At 45.5% G+C, this 17,503-nt stretch overlaps 2 protein-coding genes across 2 annotated transcripts in view; both read right to left on the bottom strand.

Moving 5' to 3' along the window:
* Positions 1-1,742: 1,742 nt before the first annotated feature.
* On the bottom strand, positions 1,743-16,885 carry ZNF354C (zinc finger protein 354C). The gene is made up of 5 exons (XM_077746254.1): positions 16,875-16,885; positions 14,902-14,989; positions 8,847-8,970; positions 8,533-8,631; positions 1,743-3,121 (listed from the first exon to the last, which is right to left on the bottom strand). The coding sequence occupies exons 1-5, from the start codon at positions 16,883-16,885 to the stop codon at positions 1,800-1,802; spliced, it is 1,644 nt and encodes a 547-aa protein (XP_077602380.1). The 3' UTR covers positions 1,743-1,799.
* ZNF879 (zinc finger protein 879) overlaps positions 8,960-17,503 on the bottom strand; it is a 30,985-nt gene continuing 22,441 nt past the window's right edge. Inside the window, exon 6 of the transcript XR_013330764.1 lies at positions 8,960-8,970. The gene's annotated coding sequence lies outside the window, so the exon portion shown is untranslated. The remainder of the gene's footprint in view (positions 8,971-17,503) is intronic.

The following is a 17,503-nucleotide window of genomic DNA, read 5'->3' as shown; positions in this document are numbered from 1 at the left end:
TTTTGTGCAATTGTGAATGGGATCAGTTTCTTGATTTTCTGTTGCTTCATTGTTGGTGCATAAAATTGCAACCACTTTCTGTACGTTGATTTTGTACCCTGCAACTTTGCTGAATTCATGATCAGCTCTAGTAGGCTTCTGGTGGAGTCTGTCGGGTTTTCTATGTAGAGTATCATGTCATCTGCAAAAAGTGAAAGTTTGACTTCTTCTTCACCAATTCTGATGCCTTTTATTTCCTTTCGTTGTCTGATTGCTGATGGTAGGACTTCCAGCACTATGTTAAACAACAGTGGTGAGAGTGCACATCCCTGTCGTGTTCCTGATCTCAGGGGAAAGCTCTGTTTTTCCCCATTGAGGATGATGTTAGCTGAGGGCTTCTCATAGATGGCTTTTATGATGAAAACCAAGTATTTGTATGACTGCCTCTCAGTTTGCTGCAACTTCTATAATATTAGCCTAAGACTCTATTCAGTAATGTTGAATCAAATCAAGTTAATGAATAATATAAGGAAAAGGAAAAGAGACTCGCTTTGGACAAAATTTTAATTTCCAAAACTAAATTGTGAATTAATGAAACCACTTTTTTTTAAATATTTTTATTTATTTCTAGGAGAGAGAGAGACAGCGTGAGCAGGGGAGGGTCAGAGAGAGAGGGAGACACAGACTCTGAAATAGGCTCCAGGCTCTGAGCTGGCAGTAAGCACAGAGCCCGATGCGGGGCTCGAACCCACGAACCACGAGATCATGACCTAAGCGAAAGTTGGACGCTTAACCGACTAAGCCACCCAGGCGCCCCATGAAACCACTTTTTAATTATCAGACTTTTGAAAAACATATATATTCCAAAGCTGTGTGCATATCACATATGTGTATAGACATTTACATTTAAATATATAACCTGTTCATTAAAAAGTGAGCTTGATTATTTCCATGTAAAAATTTGAATTTAAAGAAATCCTTTTTATCTTGAGTTTCTCTTCAGGGAAAAGAGCATGCCCTCTATTTGCCTGCCATTTAAGCAAATTAAGACTTCACGCTTATTCACTGTAACTCAATGACTGTTCTTAAAAGATCATTCATACTGAAGCTTACTCTTAGGGAAAAAACTCTAATGAAAGAAACAAAATTTAGGGGGTGCCTGGGTGGCTCAGTCAGTTAAGCATCCAACTCTTGATTTCAGTTCGTCATGATCTCAGAGATCAAGTCCCACATCACACTCTATACTGGGTGTGGAGCCTGTTTGGGATTATCTCTCTCTCTCTCTCTCTCTCTCTCTGCCCCTCTCCCCAACTTGTGCTCTCTCTCTAAAAAAAAAAAAAAACCTCTCTCTCTCTCTCTGCCCCTCTCCCCAACTTGTGCTCTCACTCTCTCTAAAAAAAAAAAGAAAGAAAAAGAAAAGAAAAGAAAAAAAAAGAAACAAAACTTATATTCCATTATTTTTGTTTTTTTTTCAAGTTAGGTCCTTTATATTTTTTCTATAAATTTAAAAATTATTATATGTTCTTTGTAACCTTAGCATTTAATATTTAATTGTTCTTATAAAATTTGACAAATCAGCGTTCTTCATAATTCTACCAATCAATTTTACCACGACTTAGGGATAACTAGCATATTTCCTCCCGAAATAAAAAAAGTCTTCATCTAATCTGGAGTTGCTGCCCTAGTTATTATTCTCCAGTGAGGAGTCTTGAATTATCTGAGAAAAGAATTAAACTTCACAAGGCTCATCATCTCTGAGAAATCTCTGATGCTGAGTAAGGGAGGAGCTGTAGATAAAAGGCTTCCCATATTTCTTCGATCTATAGTTTTTCCTTAGTGTGAACTTTTTTGTGTCTACAAAGGTTTGATCTGTAACTGTAGGCTTTCCCACACTCCATGCACTTGTAGAGTTTCTCGCCAGTATGGATCCTCTCATGTTCCGTTAGGAATGAATACTGGCTGAAGGCTTTCCCACACTGATTACACTGGTAGGGTTTCTCTCCGGTGTGAATTCTCTGATGCCTGTACAGGTTGGATTTGCAACCAAAGGCCTTCCCGCATTCTCCACATGGATAAAGCTTCTCCCCGGTGTGAATTTTACGATGTTCACTGAAAGATGAATACTGGTTGAAGGCTTTCCCACATTCGTTGCACTGGTAGGGTTTCTGACCAGTATGAATTCGCTGGTGCTCCATAAGGGTGGAGGTGCGTGTGAAAGTTCTCCCACATTCCAAGCATTTACACAGCTGCTCTCCAGTATGAAGCTTCTGATGTTCAGCCAGGGATGCGAATCGGCTGTACCCTTTCCCACAGTCACTGCATTTATAGGGTTTCTCCCCTGTGTGGATTCTTTGGTGTCTGTGAAGTTTCGCTCTACAAGTGAAGGCCTTCTCACACTCAGCACATTTATAGAGTTTCTCTCCAGTATGAATTCTCTGATGGAGAGTGAGGGTTGAACACTGGCTAAAGGCTTTACCACACTCCTTGCACTGGTAGGGTTTCTCACCGGTGTGCACCCTCAGATGTCTGATTAGGGTTGAGCTGCTGCTAAATACTTTCTCACATTCATTACATTTGTAAGGTTTCTCTCCGGTGTGAATTCTCTGATGGGCAAGAAGGGACGATCTGTGGCTAAAGGGTTTCCCACACTCATTACATCTGTAGGGTTTCTCGCCAGTGTGAATTCTCTGGTGTTCAATCAGATGAAGACTCTGGGTGAAGCTTTTCCCACATTCATTATAAAGATGAGGTTTTTCTCCTGCGTAAATCTGGAAGCATCTCATTAGATCAAAACTCTGTTTAAAATCTCGCCCAAAAGTGTAACATATATTGGGTATCCTTTCTATGGGAACACTTTGCTGTTTGACAAGAATTGAATTTATAAGTAGGCCTTTCCCCAGTTCAAGACGTGTCTGCTTTACATCTCCACTCACGGCTTTTTTGTGTAAGGCTGCCATTTGCTGAAGAGCTTTCTTCTGCTGCTCCTGTTCTGTTCCACTCTCCGATTCCAAATTCCGTTCAAAACTGATGTCCCAGTGACAAAACTTCATGGACTTTTTCTTCATTATCCCCTGAGATGTTTCTTCTATAGAAATGTCCTTCCTGGGAGGCAAAGCTTCCATTTCGGGCCAAGTCTTGAAACCTGAAATGAATCGGAAGTTGATGGCACCTCTACTGGAAGAGAGAAACATGAATCCGTGGAACAGTAAAACTGGCAACAGTACATATAAATGAGGTTTGGGGGCACCTGGGTGGCTCAGTCGGCCAAGCGTCCGACTTTTGGTTTCAACTAAGGTCATGATCCCAGCGTCGTGGGATCAAGCCCCGCATTAGGCTCCATGTTGAGTGTGGAGCCTGGTTGAGATTCTCTCTCTCTCCGCCTCTCACTGCCCCTTCTCCCCTGCTCGTTTGCTCATGCTCTCTCTCTCGCTCGCTCGCTCGCTCTCTCAAAAAACATAAGTAAATAAAAAGAGGTTTGATACCTTTTTTGATCTCAAATATGGACTTGCCACTGGGGAAAATCAGGATAGGATGGAAAGGAAGAGTGGTAAACATGTGAAGGAGTGGTGTGGGAGAATACAGTGACCAGATTAACACTGGAAACAAAGACACTGCAACTTGAGAGAAGTAGAGGCAGAGAGAAGAACTGGTTGAGCAGAAGGTATGAAGCCACAGAAAAATGTCAGCTTCTAAGCTCCAGCTGAATGAACTGCAGCACATTTCAGTGTATCATTTCCTACTCTGTATGCCAGGACACGAGGCAGGAAACTTGTCTTTATTTTCTCCTTTCCTTTTTTCTTTTAAAGTTTTCTTCTGTATTTTTTTTTTTTTTAGTAATCTCTACACCCAACATGGGGCTCGAACTCACAACCCCAAGATTTAGAGTCGCATGCCCCCCCAAATGAGCCAGCTAGATGCCCCATCTTCTCCTTTCTATTCACATGTGGCTTTTATTATGTTAGTGCCTAGGCTGTCATTGAAACTCTAGGTATGATGATTTAAAAATATCTGTGATGTTTTCCTTAAATTTTGTGAAACTATATGTGACCATGATTTCATATCATAGTCTGTGAAAGAAGAAACAGTCTGTGACGAAAAGGATGTTCAGGTTTTACAGCAGCCCTGAAGTATGACTACACTGAGGATTTCTGATCTAAATTCAAGACACTGACTATAAAGAAGAGGGAGATATGGAATAAATCAGCCTCATGCAAAAACCTAACCCTGGTGATAGGAGGAATAGCCGTTTTTTTCATACCTCCCTGCCTCTACTTTTCCCTTCCAACTCGATCACGAGGAAAAATAGATATAGTCATCTCTTCTAATGAACTGCAACCAGAAGACTGACCTCCTTCTGTAGGAATCTTTTTTTTAAATTTTTATGTATTTATTTATTAAATATTTTTTTAAAAAATTTTTAATGTCTATTCATTTCTTTTTGAGAGAGAGAGAGAGAGAATATAGGGGAGGGGCAGAGAGAGAGGGAGACAGAATCCAAGCAGGCTCCACGCTCCGAGCCGTCAGCACAGAGCCCGATGCAAGGCTCAAACTCATGATCCATGAGATCATGACCTGAGCTGAAGTCAGACGCTTAACCAACTGAACCACTCAGGCGCCCCCTAAAGATTTTATTTTTAAGTAATCTATTTCCAGCATGGGGCTCAAACTCACAACCCCAAGATCAAAAGTTGCATGCTCCACTGACTGAGCCACCCAGGCACCCCTGTGGGAATCTCTTTAGACCAATGAAAGTCTACAAGAAATGTGGAGTCAATATGCCCCAAAGTTCTGAAATATGCCCAAGTCCCAAGCTCAGATATGATGCTAAGTGAAAGGATTCAGCTTGAGCTGATTCTAAGGAACTGTAGGCTCAAATATGGCTTTCTTTAATCAACCCATGATTGAAAATAGATTAAAACTAGGTCTGTGTACTTAGGTAACTGTATGTACTTAAATAAACAATAAAACAAAGTATAACTAGGTTATTTAGGTTAATAAAAATCCATCAAGTTTTAGCAATAAACATGATTAAAATTTGACAGTAAGAGGAAAAAGATGCACAGACTATAAATTTGAATTAAAATACATATTTTTCTTCATGATGTTAATGGGAAATAGATTTTTCTTCATGATATTAATAGGAAATCTAGCAGTTTGCAACTTAAAGGATCGACCAGATTACCTCCTCTCGTTTTAACCTTTGTCACAATATGACATTCCTTGCCCATCCAGAAACTTACCAGGCTACTCTAATCTCATGACTAAAGCCTAAACTAGTCATCCTCTCTTAGAATTCCAAAACACATTTTACTTAAATATTCTATCACTTAACATATATACATACATGAAGTCTGAAAATAATTCAAGTATTTGTTTAAAGAGAATATCTTGATTATTGTTAATTATTAACATTATATATTACAATGTATATTACATACATATGTTCTATGTTAACATTATAAGTATTAACATAATTATTTGTTAATTCCTTACTGTGCACGTGACAAGCATGCAATTAGAGTGTCTTAGGTAAAAAAATAATGGGGGCATGTGGGTGGTACAGTCGGTTAAGTGCCCAACTCTTGATCTCACCTCAGGTCATGGTCTCCCGGTTCAGGAGTTTGAGCCCCGCATCAGGCTCTGTGCTGATGGTGCGGACCCTGCTTGGAATTCTGTCTCTCCTTCTCTCTGCCCCTCCCCTTCTTGTGCTTTCTTTCTCTCTCAAAATAAATAAATAAAAATTTAAAATTTTTTTTTAAAAAAATAATGCATGAATGGGCACAGTTAGTTGGAAAAATAATGAAGAGTGAGTGACCTCAAAAATGAAAAGAGATTCTCTCCTCTCGTACTGGACTCCTGAAACCCAGTCATTTACTGAACAAATAGTGAATAGTCAGCAACGATAATATGAAATGTACAAATGATTAAACAGTAATGGTTCATTTCTCCTTAATATGAGAAGCCTCAACTGTAATAATGTAGGTATGAGGTTCAGAGAACCAAGATACCAACAGTATTAGCAAGGAGTGGTTTTATGAAGGAAGCTGGATAATAAAGAGGGAGGGAATGGATTTTAATAGAAAAAGAAAAGAGGACCCTATGAGTCAGAAAGAAGGCCTGATCAAAGTCATCTGTAGGGAAAGTAAACCTATGGGGGTGGGGGGGGCTTCTCAACTAAAGAAGTAAATCTAGGTTGGAATTCATTAAAATATTTTTTTGGTAATGTTTATTTATTTTTGAGAGAGAGAGCGCACGGCACACACGTGTGTGCACACAGACGCATGCGCACAAAAGTGCACAAAAAGGGGAGGGTCAGAAAGAGAGGGAAACACAGAATCTGAAGCAGGCACCAGGCTCCAAGCTGTCAGCACAGAGCCCAATGCGGGGCTCAAACCCACAAACTGTGAGATCATGACCCTGGCTGACATCAGAGGCTTAACTGACCGAGTCACCCAGGCGCCCCTGGAATTCGTTAAAAATTTGATTATAACAGGGTGAGGCCAAACACAGAGTTCCTGAACAAGTGGCAGAAGAATTCAGAATAAGAATACAGGTCACAGAAGGGGTTGGAAGTTCTTAGGCAGGTAGTAATAGGAAGAGGTGGTCTTAGTTGGTGAAGAAGGAGGGCAGAGTGGAAGGTGAGCAGTGATGTAGCGCCATGGTCTGGCTGCGCTGAGTACTTAATTTCCAGCTTCCTCAGCACTGAGTTCATCATAAAGGTAGTTCAATTCTACTCAAAAAATATTAAGTGAAGGGAGTATATTTGATGCGAGAGGCACAGAATTCAAACATAGACCTGTTTTCTTCCTTAAATATACACAATCCAATTAGGAAAAGAAAGAATAAGAGAATCACTCTAATTCACTATGACAGATGCTGTAACGGATGTGTTCAAGGCATGCAGAAAGTGCTGTATGAATGCGACTGACTGGAAAATGAATGCTGACTGGGAAGCAGAAAAAATAAGGAAGACCCGCTGATCGGAGGGCAGATAGGTCCTGAAGGGTAAGAAGGTTTCCCGTGGACAAGAAGGAAGCGGTAATCCAGGAAGGAAAGAAACACAAATGTTAATGAGGGTGCAGGTTTGGCAGGAACATGGAGCCAGAGTGGAAGCTGCCACTGATTCCTGTAAGGGAACAGGGACAATGGCTATGAAGTAGGTTTAATGTCACATTAAGGAATTTTACTTCCATGGGTGAGCGGAGAAACAACAAAGTCTCTTAAGATACAGGACTAACACCTGAGTTTCGAAAAGATCATTTACTCTGCTGAGGGCCCAGGAGGTGGGAGAGGAGAACAAGGCTCAGAGAGGGTAGGTGACTTTCCCCGTAGCTCAGAGCACTTGGCAGCAGTGGCAGGGGTAATGTGAAACTAGGAACGTCCAAAGTCAAATCATGATCTTACGTGCTAGGCTGTACTACTAAATCTTTCTTTAGAGAAAACTGTATTTTATTTTCTTCTTTTTTTTTTAATTTTTTAAATGTTTATTTTCAAGAAGGGGGAGAGGGGCAGAGAGAGAAAGAGACACAGAATCCAAAGCAGGCTCCAAGCTCTGAGCTGTCAGCACAGGGTCTGACACAGGGCTTGAACTCATTAACCACGATACCATGACCTGAGCCGAAGTCGACGCTTAACCAACTGAGGCTCCCAATCTCTGTCACACGGTGAACAGAAATGACACTGGTGATCGTGGCTTCTCTCGCTGCTTTTCAGCTATTCCAGCTCTGCCAACAAAGTGTCTGACAACCCCTGATGCGCTGTTTCTTCTGCTATAAAAAGACGTGTCTAAAGTTGACTGTCTTCAAGTGATCCTCTAACTTGAACGACTTACAGTTTTATGATAAAGACCAGTGAGCTTAGGTGAGGCTAGAAGAGGAGTCTGCAAACTACAGACTCCTAGGTCAACTCCAGCTGACACCTTTCTGTTGCTAGAAGGCAGCCACACGGAGGGGGAAGACTACTTACTGTCTCTGTCTGCATTTGCATTACCTCGCATTAGGACGGCCCAGTGCAAGGGCTGCAGCACAGACGCGTGGCCCCCGCCAAAATGTTTACCATCTGGTCCACTGTGGGAAAAGCGTGCGGAGAAAGGCTACAGGGGTCACGGGGCCCTGGCTGACTCTCACAGCGGGACACAACAGCCCCAGTCTCCAGGGACATAAAAGGGAAACGCTGAGTTCACGGGAGTGTTGACAACACCCTGAAATATGGGGTTGGTGAAGAATTCAAGACGTGACCGAAGGTGTAAAGTATTTAAAATCTGTCACGTGTAATCGCACATGGGAAGAAAACCGTGGAGACCAAGAGGCCAAAATGGCAGAAGAAAGCGAGCGACGCGGTGTAGGAGGAAAGAGGGACCGCAGGCGTGTTACATAAGCAAAGAAAGAGGTCTCCACAGGGTCCTTCCTGCTGCACAGAAAACCGTCACCGCCACGGAGCGTCCTGTCAGGTGGCCCCCGCTCAGCACTTCCAGGAAGGCTCTCAGGGCACCGCCTCCTCCCGACCTGTTCAGGTATAACCCCTGCCCCGTGCCGGGTTCCCAGCCGCGCTCACCCAGACAGGTGTCTTGAGGGGTTTCCCTTTCCAGCACGCTGGGATCCTCGCCTTGTTGCAGCCGGCAGATCACCTTCGGCGTCGCGGATGGAATCCCTGCTCGTGGGGAAAGGGACGGAGTTTGAGTGCACGGCTCGACTCCAGAGCTCCCAAACCGGGCCAACGGTGCGGAGAAGGGAGCCCGGCAAGAGNCCCCACCCCACCCCACTCCCACCCCCCACCCCTGCGGGACCCAGTGAGTGGAGGTGGACGACCCTGGTCAGGAGGCGGGGTGGGAGGAAGGCAGAGGAAGGGCATCCGGACCAAATGGACGCCTTGAACTCCGNTGCCGTAGTTCTCCAGCATCACCTCCCGGTACAGGGTTCTCTGCGCCGAGTCCAGGCGCAGCCACTCGTCCCGGCTGAAAACCACGGCCACGTCCCTGAACGTCACGGTCGCCTGCAACGGCAAACCCACTCCTGCTCATCGGGGACCAACTTCGGCACCACTCGGTACCAGGGGAGACGCAGCAGGTGTGTGGCAGCCAACCCAGAAGATGTCCCAGAATTCTAAGTATAGTTCAAACAGGCTATTTCTGTTACTTTTGGGACACTCCCCATCCCACCCCCACCCCCACAATGACACAAATACTTACGGAGAACCCACCAGGTGCTGTGTGAGGGCAAAGGGGGGAGAAAGGCAAAGCCCCCGCCAACAGGGAGTTTAAATGCCAGGCTGGAATCAGTCAAGTAACTTGAGCACAGACATCCACCTCCCTCTCACTCAAACGCCAAATTAAAGGAAAGGGGGGAAAATCAGAACACACCTAGAGCAATGCCAGAAAACTGTGGAAGAGCCATTAGCAGGACAGACACGAAAAGGAATTTCTGAGATGTAAAGCGAATGATAAAAATGGTATTAACGCATGTTTACTGAATACTTGTATTGTGGTAGGGTCCCCTCCCTAAGGAGAGAGAAAAAAGGGAGAGGAAACTTCAAGGTCACCTGGCTATGTGCTTACGTGACAACATCCCTCACGACTTTGAAAACTGAGACTATTTACGCAGACTGCATGTTTATGTGTGTTACCGTATATGGGAGACAAAGAAATAGAAAATGTATAAAAAACTATGCCATGTGATGTCTGGCCCTCAGTTCTTTGGGTATGAACCCAAGCGAGCGGTCCTGGCATGAATGCAAGCTGCTTCCTGGATAAAAACCCTCGATGTCACCTCACGACTCTCTGTGCAAGAATCCTGCTACAGTATGTCAGGGACTATGACAGGAACTTTGAACATCGTATCTTCTCAAAGTTTCAAAGAAATTCTATGAGGAAGACACTATAATTAAATCATTTTGTAGATGAAGAAACGGCTCAGAAAGGTTACGTTAGCTCTCAAGGTAATCCTGTTGGAAACGCAGAGATTGAAACCGAATTCAGGCAGACTGTGGGTATCCACTGTCTATGGAAACTAAAAGACCTGGGGTGGTGGAGCTTCCTTGGGATTCTTGGTCTCCCTCTCTCTCTGCCCCTCCCCTGCTGGCTCTTGGTCTCTCTTAAAATAAACATTTTAAAGATTTTAAAAATAAATAAAAGACCCAAAGGACCTGTAAGACTATACACGTGCCAAAAGGGACTGTGAGAATGTCAGTTCTTCCAAGAGAACCCCATTAACCCCCAAATGTGAGAAAGCAGAGGCTGGCCAATCACCAACTCTCGTATGAAAGGGCTGGAAGGCATGTCAAAAGATTGTGTACGCTCTGACCTTGTGATTCCACTACAAGAGATCCTCACACAAGTGAGTTCGGGGTATGTATTCAAGGACGTTCCCGGAAACTTTATTTGTGAGCCAGTGGTTGTGCTAGGCTGAGTAACAAACCTGTGAATGTTATATATGTGACTAAAAGGACCCTGAAGATCTTCTTAAGGATTTTTATTTTGAGATTGGGAAGATCCTGGATTTTTACCCAGATGGATCCAGTATGTATATGTGTGCACACAAAAGTATTTGGAAGAATACAAGTTGTCCACCCTAATCATTCTTTCATGTTTACGGAGGAGCAGAAGAGCATCTTTTATTAGTTTCTACCCTTCAAGTGGGCTGACATTGTTTACCCAGTGTGTGCATTTATTTTTTTAATTTTTTTATTTTTTGGAGAGAGAGAGTGCGCTTGGAAGAGGGGAAGAGAGGCAGACAGACAGACAGAGAGAGGCTCCCAAGCAGGCTTCAAGCACAGTGTGAAGCTTCACGCTGGGTCTCACAACCCTGAGGTCATGACCTGAGCTAAATCAAAAGTTGGATGCTTAACTGACTGAGCCACCCAGGCGCCCATTTTGAATTTTTGTTTTTTTGCATTCCATTTTACATATGACTTTTCAGCTATACCTCTTTGCATTTTTTTTAAAGATTAAAAAAAAAATTGGGGGGTGCCTGGGTGAGTCAATCGGTTAAGTGTCCAACTTCAGCTCAGGTCATGATCTCGCAGTTCGTGGGTTTGAGCCCCGTGTCGGGCTCTGTGCCGACAGCTCGGAGCCTGGAGCCTGTTTCAGATTCCGTGTCTCCCTCTCTCTCTGCCCCTCCCCCACTCATGCTCTGTCTCTGTCTCAAAAATAAATAAACCATAAAAAAAATTTTTTAAAGATTAAAAATAAATTTTTAAGTAATCTCTACACCAATGTGGGGCTCGAACTTACAACCCGTGTCAAGAGTCTTGGGCTCCTCTGCCTGAGCCAGCCAGGCGCCCCACCTCTTTGCATTGTTAGTGGTTGCTCTGAGAATGATAACATACATCCTTCGTTCTTTATACTCTATTTAGAGCGAATATCTGATTTCACACAGAACATAAAGACGTGCAAGTATATGGGAACACCAGCCCGTCTTCATGCTATTGTTAAAAACACACACCCCATTCAGAGAGCTGGCAGGACTCAGCAGCCATCACCAAGCACGCTCACAGGAGGCAACAGGGACAAATGCAATAGGACACAGAGAGCGCGGCGAAGCCCTGGAGGACTGAGAGCCGGTCCCTGCGCAAGCTCCCGGTACTTGCACACACAGCCCAGGCCATGTCCCGGGATCTGTAGGAGGAACTTTGATGCCGAAGGGCTCTAAGGGGAAACACTCAGCAGGGGCCTTTTGTGTGTCTTTTGTGTGTCAAGAAGGCTTGTCAAACCAGTGAGGCCATATGTAAAGATGATGGCCCTGGGGGGTGGGGGGGAGGCTGGTGGCACTGGGATCTTAAACAGCATATCCACTGTCCTTATTGTGCCTCCAAGTCAAAAATCAGCCACCCAGACCCTCCCCAGAGATAAAGACAGAGCTTTTCCAGAGATAAAGAGAGAGCTTTTCGGGGCGCCTGGCTGGCTCAGTCAGATAAGCCTCCAACTTTGGCTCAGGTCATGATCTCAGGGTCCATGGGTTTGAGCCCCGTGTCAGGTTCCGTGCTGACAACTCAGAGCCTGGAGCCTGCTTTGGACTCTGTCTCTCCCTCTCTCTCTCTGCCCCTTTCCCACTCATGCTCTATCTCACTCTTTCAAAAATAAACATTAAAAAAAAAAAAAGAGCTTTTCGAGTCCAGCCATAAATGCACTCTATACCCACAGTTGTCATGCACATTACCTCCTCTACCTGTGGTATAAACCCCGGGATACAGTATTATGTTTTTGCTTGAACCGATCATAGGCATTTTAAAGAAACTGAGAGGAAAAAGTATTTATATTTCTCCACATGGCTTCCTTTTCCAATGCTCTCCATTTTCTTCCTAAGATGAGAGCTCCCAGCTGGCATTATTTCCTTTCAGCTGAAGCAAGCATCTATTTTAGCTTATATTGCAGGGTGGGCCTGCTGCCCATGACTTAGCTTCATTTTCATTTATATGAAAAGGTCTTTACTTCATCTTCATTCTTTTATTTTAAGTTTATTTGAGAGAGAGAGAGACAGGGAGAGAATCGCAAGCAGGCTCCGCACCCTCAGCGCAGAGCCCAACACAGGGCTCAATCTCACAACTGTGAGATCATGACCTGAGCCGAAATCGAGTGATGCTTAACCAACAGAGCCACCCAGGCGCCCCTGCTTCATCTTCCTTCTTAAAGAATATTTTCATTGGTTAGAGAATTCTGGGTTCACAGTTTCTTTCTTTCATATAAAGTGTCATTCAGTCATTTTCCAGCCCTTGTTTCTGTTGAGAAGCCAATGGACATTCAGATATTGATGCTCTATATTTAATACAGTACTCTTTACTAGGTCTGCTTTCAAACCTTCAGTTTTCAGTAAATTAGGGTTCAAAAATAAAACCCCACAAAAAACTGGCTCTCATTTGCAAACATCCCTGTCTTCATTTTCCCCTAGCTAAAATCAAGTGGGTCTCTCAGAAAAGCTTGCGGGTGTGGGAAAAGCTCACGGGTGTGGGAAAAGCTCGGACTGTGAAAAGCCCTACCTGTGTGCAGAGGGTAGCCCAGGGCATAGCTGGATACTGCCTTCACTTCATCTTGCTGGCCTTCATATTTTGGTTTCCCCAAAACACACATCTCCTTATAATTAGAGAATCAAAGCAAAGTCTAGCCTAGTGGCAAGAGGCAGACCAATCTGGCAGGCCCTAAAATAATGCTGTTGCTGGTTATGGTGATAATAATGGTATTAACAGCTAGCATTTATTGAGGTTTAACATGCACCATGCACTGTTCTCAGAATTTTACATATATTAAGTTCTCAGAGCATAACGTTAACTGTATAGGCTGTGTTGTCTGGGTTCAAAGCCAGCTGGGAGACCCTCGTCAAGTTATTTGCTTCCCCGTGCCTCAGTTTTCACACTCGTAAGATGCAGATATTAACAGTCCTCGTACACGGATCAAACGAGGTATGTACGTTATTAATCCCACTTGGAAATGAGACACACAGAGAGAATATAACTTGCCAAGGTCACATGCCCAGCTTGGAGATGAACTTATGAACTCAAGTTCGAGAGTCCACATTTGTAACCTGTAGGCTACCACTACTTTGGGGGGAAAGTGGCCAATGAAACCAGAGGCTTTGGGGATAGCAGAACAGGAAACCCATGGAAGGAACAGGAGCTGGCGCTGGGGGAAAGCAGACTTCCACGTGGAAATATCTCCTAAGAGTTATAGACTGTGTCTCTAGGGAAAAGCTGTGGCCTGAGGACAGAGATCTGGGAAAGATCTTCAGAAGATTAAGGTAATGAAAATGGACCTCAGGGGCACCTGGGTGGCTCAGTTGGTTAAGCGTCTGACTCTTGATTTTGGCTCAGGTCATGATCTTGCAGTTCGTGAGATCAAGCCCTGAGTAGGGCTATGCACTGACAGCATGGAGCCTGCTTGGGATTCTCTCCCTCTTTCTCTCTGGCCTTCCTCTTCTCTCCCTCTCTCTCACAAAAATAAACTTAAAAAAAAAAGAAAAGAAGGGTGTCTGGGTGGCTCAGTCGGTTAAACGTTTGACTTCAGCTCACATCATGATCTCATGGTTCATAAGTTTGAGCCCTGCATCGGGCTCTGTGCTGACAGCTCAGAGCCTGGAGCCTCTTAGGATTCTGTGTCTCTCTCTTTCTCTGCCCCTCCCCTGCTCACACTCTGTGTGTGTGTGTCTCTCTCTAAAATAAATAAACATTAAAAAAAGAAAAAAAAAAGGAAAATGGATCTAAAAAGGGCAAAGAGCAAGAAGGGCCCACGAGGGGATGAATCAAGGCCAGTGGACAAGATTCAGAGAAGGAGACAGAGACATCAGTCAGACGGATAAGGGGGACATCTGGACAGCTTACCATCATAGCTGTGCTGGGCACCCAGGCCCCTGTCATCTGCAGTGCCAGCCTCAGAGCCAAGCTAAGCTAAGCTCCTTCTGGCCTTTAGTAGCAGCTCAAAATGACTCCACCACTCCCAGGATCTTTTCCCTGACTCTTCTCAGACATTTAATCATTTCCTAAGGTCAGTACCGTGAACTCCCCGAAGACAGAAACAACCTCTTTCCTCTTCGTACTCCCAGTGCTCTTGCACAGTATCCTGTGCAGAGTCGGTGCTCAATAAGTGCTTTTTGAGGGAGTCTTGGTCCTCCCATGTCTTTGCCCCCAGCAAGACTGTATCCTCTGAAGACAAAGACTGTCTAATAGGCCATGCTCCTCACCAAGCACTTATTGTAGCCAGAAGCACATATTCAATGCTGCCTCAGTCTTTGAAGTTGGGTTGAGGGTCAATTCAGAGTGACCTGGAGACAGAGGAAGCAGATTCCTTGGCAGCCCCTCCATGTATCTTGGATCCTGGGGAAAACATACAAAACTCTGGATTCCCGAGGTTTCGCTGCTGAGAAAAGTACCCAAAGATTGGAAACATGTATACCCTCTCTAAACCCAGAGTGATTTGTGAGAAAGACAATCTTCACTTACTGTCACCTTGGTGGGCAGCAAATCCACAGCCATTCTTTCCTTCCCAGTTTTCCTAGCAAGGGGAGTGCTGCCTGCTGACAAGGTAGGTCTGGAGAGAAAAAGTGGCATGAGGAACGATGGTGTCAAGGGATGGCCTGGGGAGAGGAAGTTACAACCACCCTCATGCCCACCACGTCCCAGCCAAGCCATACCACATAAATGATGCAAGCCAAGCAAACGCAGGCTTACCAAGCCAATGCAGCTCTAAGACAATTCGCCCTTCTCCATCTCCCTGTATTAACCATACTTCTAACGGCTATAAACTGATGCTTTACAGTCACCTGTGGTCTATTAGCCGTGACTAAGCAAACTGTTACTCACCCATGGACATCTGGAGTTAAGATAGCTTTAACCTGTACACACTGTAAGACCTACAATGAACATGAACTTCCGGCGCTGCCACTTTCTGACATAGACAGCCAATCCTAAGCCCCCCCTTGCCCCACTTAGCCCTTTTCTTCCCAAAGAAGCCACAATAAAGTCGCTTGCCCACATCTGCCTTGTTTCTCTGCCTCATGACCAAACCAGGTACCTTCCCTGAGTGGCCCTGCCTGGAGCACTGCACTGGTCCTCAGGGAACAACACAATCTGTAAACTTTCCTCCTACCACCCCCCTGCAACTGGCCTTCCCTCACCATACTAGAGGTAATGTGGTTAAAACACTCCATCTCACACGAGATGCCAGACCGTTGCTCTGGAAGGTGAGAGCGTGCCTGGAGCCGCCAGGCAGGTGTCAGAGAAGGGCCCTGGCCACAGCTCAGCTGGCGTTGTATGGGGGGAAGGGTCATCTGGGGCGGGGTCACCTCAGCCAGGTGAGGGAAGATGCTGTAGAGGTATTCATGGCCACCAGAATCTGGAGTGCTTTTCATGTATTTCTAAACCTCACAATGACTCTAAAACGTATGGCTACACCCATTTCGCAGATGTGAGGGAGACTGAGAACTTAGGGAGTCATAACAACCTGACAAAGGAACAAAAATGGTAAGTAACAGGGGCAGGAAGGGAATCCTTGCTCCAGTTCAGGGTCCTAGCTAAACGTGGCAAATTACCTGGCCATTGTGCCTCAGTTCCTTCATCTGGAAAATAGGGGCAGTGTGCAGCTGCTGGAGTCCCGCTCCAGCAGGTCCAGGGGTCCCTGAAGGATGGATGGTGTCGGCAAGGGAAGGATGAGAGAGCCATGAGGATCTTTCTGGTCACCAGGCAGCCATCTCCGCACTGAGACTCAACTTTATTTTATGATTAAGTGTTTGGGGGAAGGCACAGAAGTGGAATTCTGATGATAAATTTTTTGATCAGTAGAAACTTTCCAGAACATTGATATGCATAGGTGTATGGGGAACAGCCCAGAAGTGGCATTCAATATAAACAGGATAATGTTTTTAGCATAGTAAAGGCAAAAAAAAGTTAGTTCTTTGTAAGCAGGGGTCAATAGCCTGTTTATCGCTTAATGGGAACTTTTAAGAAAAACAGGTTTTTCAGGAAACGCAACGTTGTTCCCATAACCACAAAGGAAAGCATCTAAACCTTGGCCTCAGGGCTTATAGTTCTATAACGTCATCCATGCCCAGAAATAGTACATCAGTCTGGACCAAAGTTATTATTTTATTAATGTAAACCGGAAAGCAATAGCTGACCTTTTTGTGTCATCGATTACTCTGTCCTGATCACTATTTCCAGTTTACTAAGCATCAGCATTTTTCCAAGCTCTAACAATTTCCTTCACAAGGTGCAATCATCATACCAGGGCCAGAATAAGTCACTCCCGATAAATCAACAAGGTGCCTTGGGGGTTGGTGCTCAAGCAGAAACAATGGAGTGGGGGTGGATATCGGTCGCCAACTGAAGGCAAGAGCCTTGCAAGCTTGCCTTTACCTCACAAGGAGTTTTCTCAACTAGTAAGTTCAGAAATGGCTCCCAACATGCAGCCAATTTACAGTCTATGCATGCAGAAGGATGAAATGAGTTAATTCATCCAAGTCGGTGGGCTGCCGGGCACACCTCGCTCTCGGCAGGAGCCAGCTATTGTTTGTATTACTTCACTGAGAAGTCTCGGGGCCACCGGGGACCCCCGCCTACAGCCGACCGCGCACTCCCCGCTCACCTGGCAGGGCGCTCCCTCCCCACGTCTTCTGGANCGTCGCCGGCGAGGCACCGCCGACCCGGCCGACCTCTGACCCACGGGCCGCGCGGCGTCTCCTGGTGTCCAAGCGCGGCCCAGGCCGGCTCCGGACTCCGCACCCAGAAGGGACAGACGCTGCTTCCACCGCTGCGGGGAGGCGGCAGCGGGGAGGTCTCCGCTCCTGGCACGCCGCCCCAGTGCAACCGGGATTACCTGCGCCTGGAGCCGCAGAAAGGCCGGGACCAGTCCGGCAACCCCGCGAGCCCTAGAACTACCACTCCCGACATGCCGCCGCCGCGCGCAGACTACATCTCCCAGAAGGCGGCTGGGCGACCCCCGCAAGAGGCACGTTCCCTCTCCCCGCGCGAGCCCCTGGGACCTGCTGTCCGAGGGGTCTGCAATGAGGGGGCGCGCGCACCTGACGCGTAAGGCGGTCCCCTCGCA

The sequence above is a fragment of the Crocuta crocuta genome, unplaced genomic scaffold (assembly GCF_008692635.1).
Source record: "Crocuta crocuta isolate KB4526 unplaced genomic scaffold, BGI_CrCroc_1.0 scaffold218, whole genome shotgun sequence".
In the NCBI taxonomy this organism is placed as follows: Eukaryota; Metazoa; Chordata; class Mammalia; order Carnivora; family Hyaenidae; genus Crocuta; species Crocuta crocuta.
Note: the sequence above shows the minus strand (reverse complement) of the source record. Positions and strands in the feature narration are given on the sequence as shown.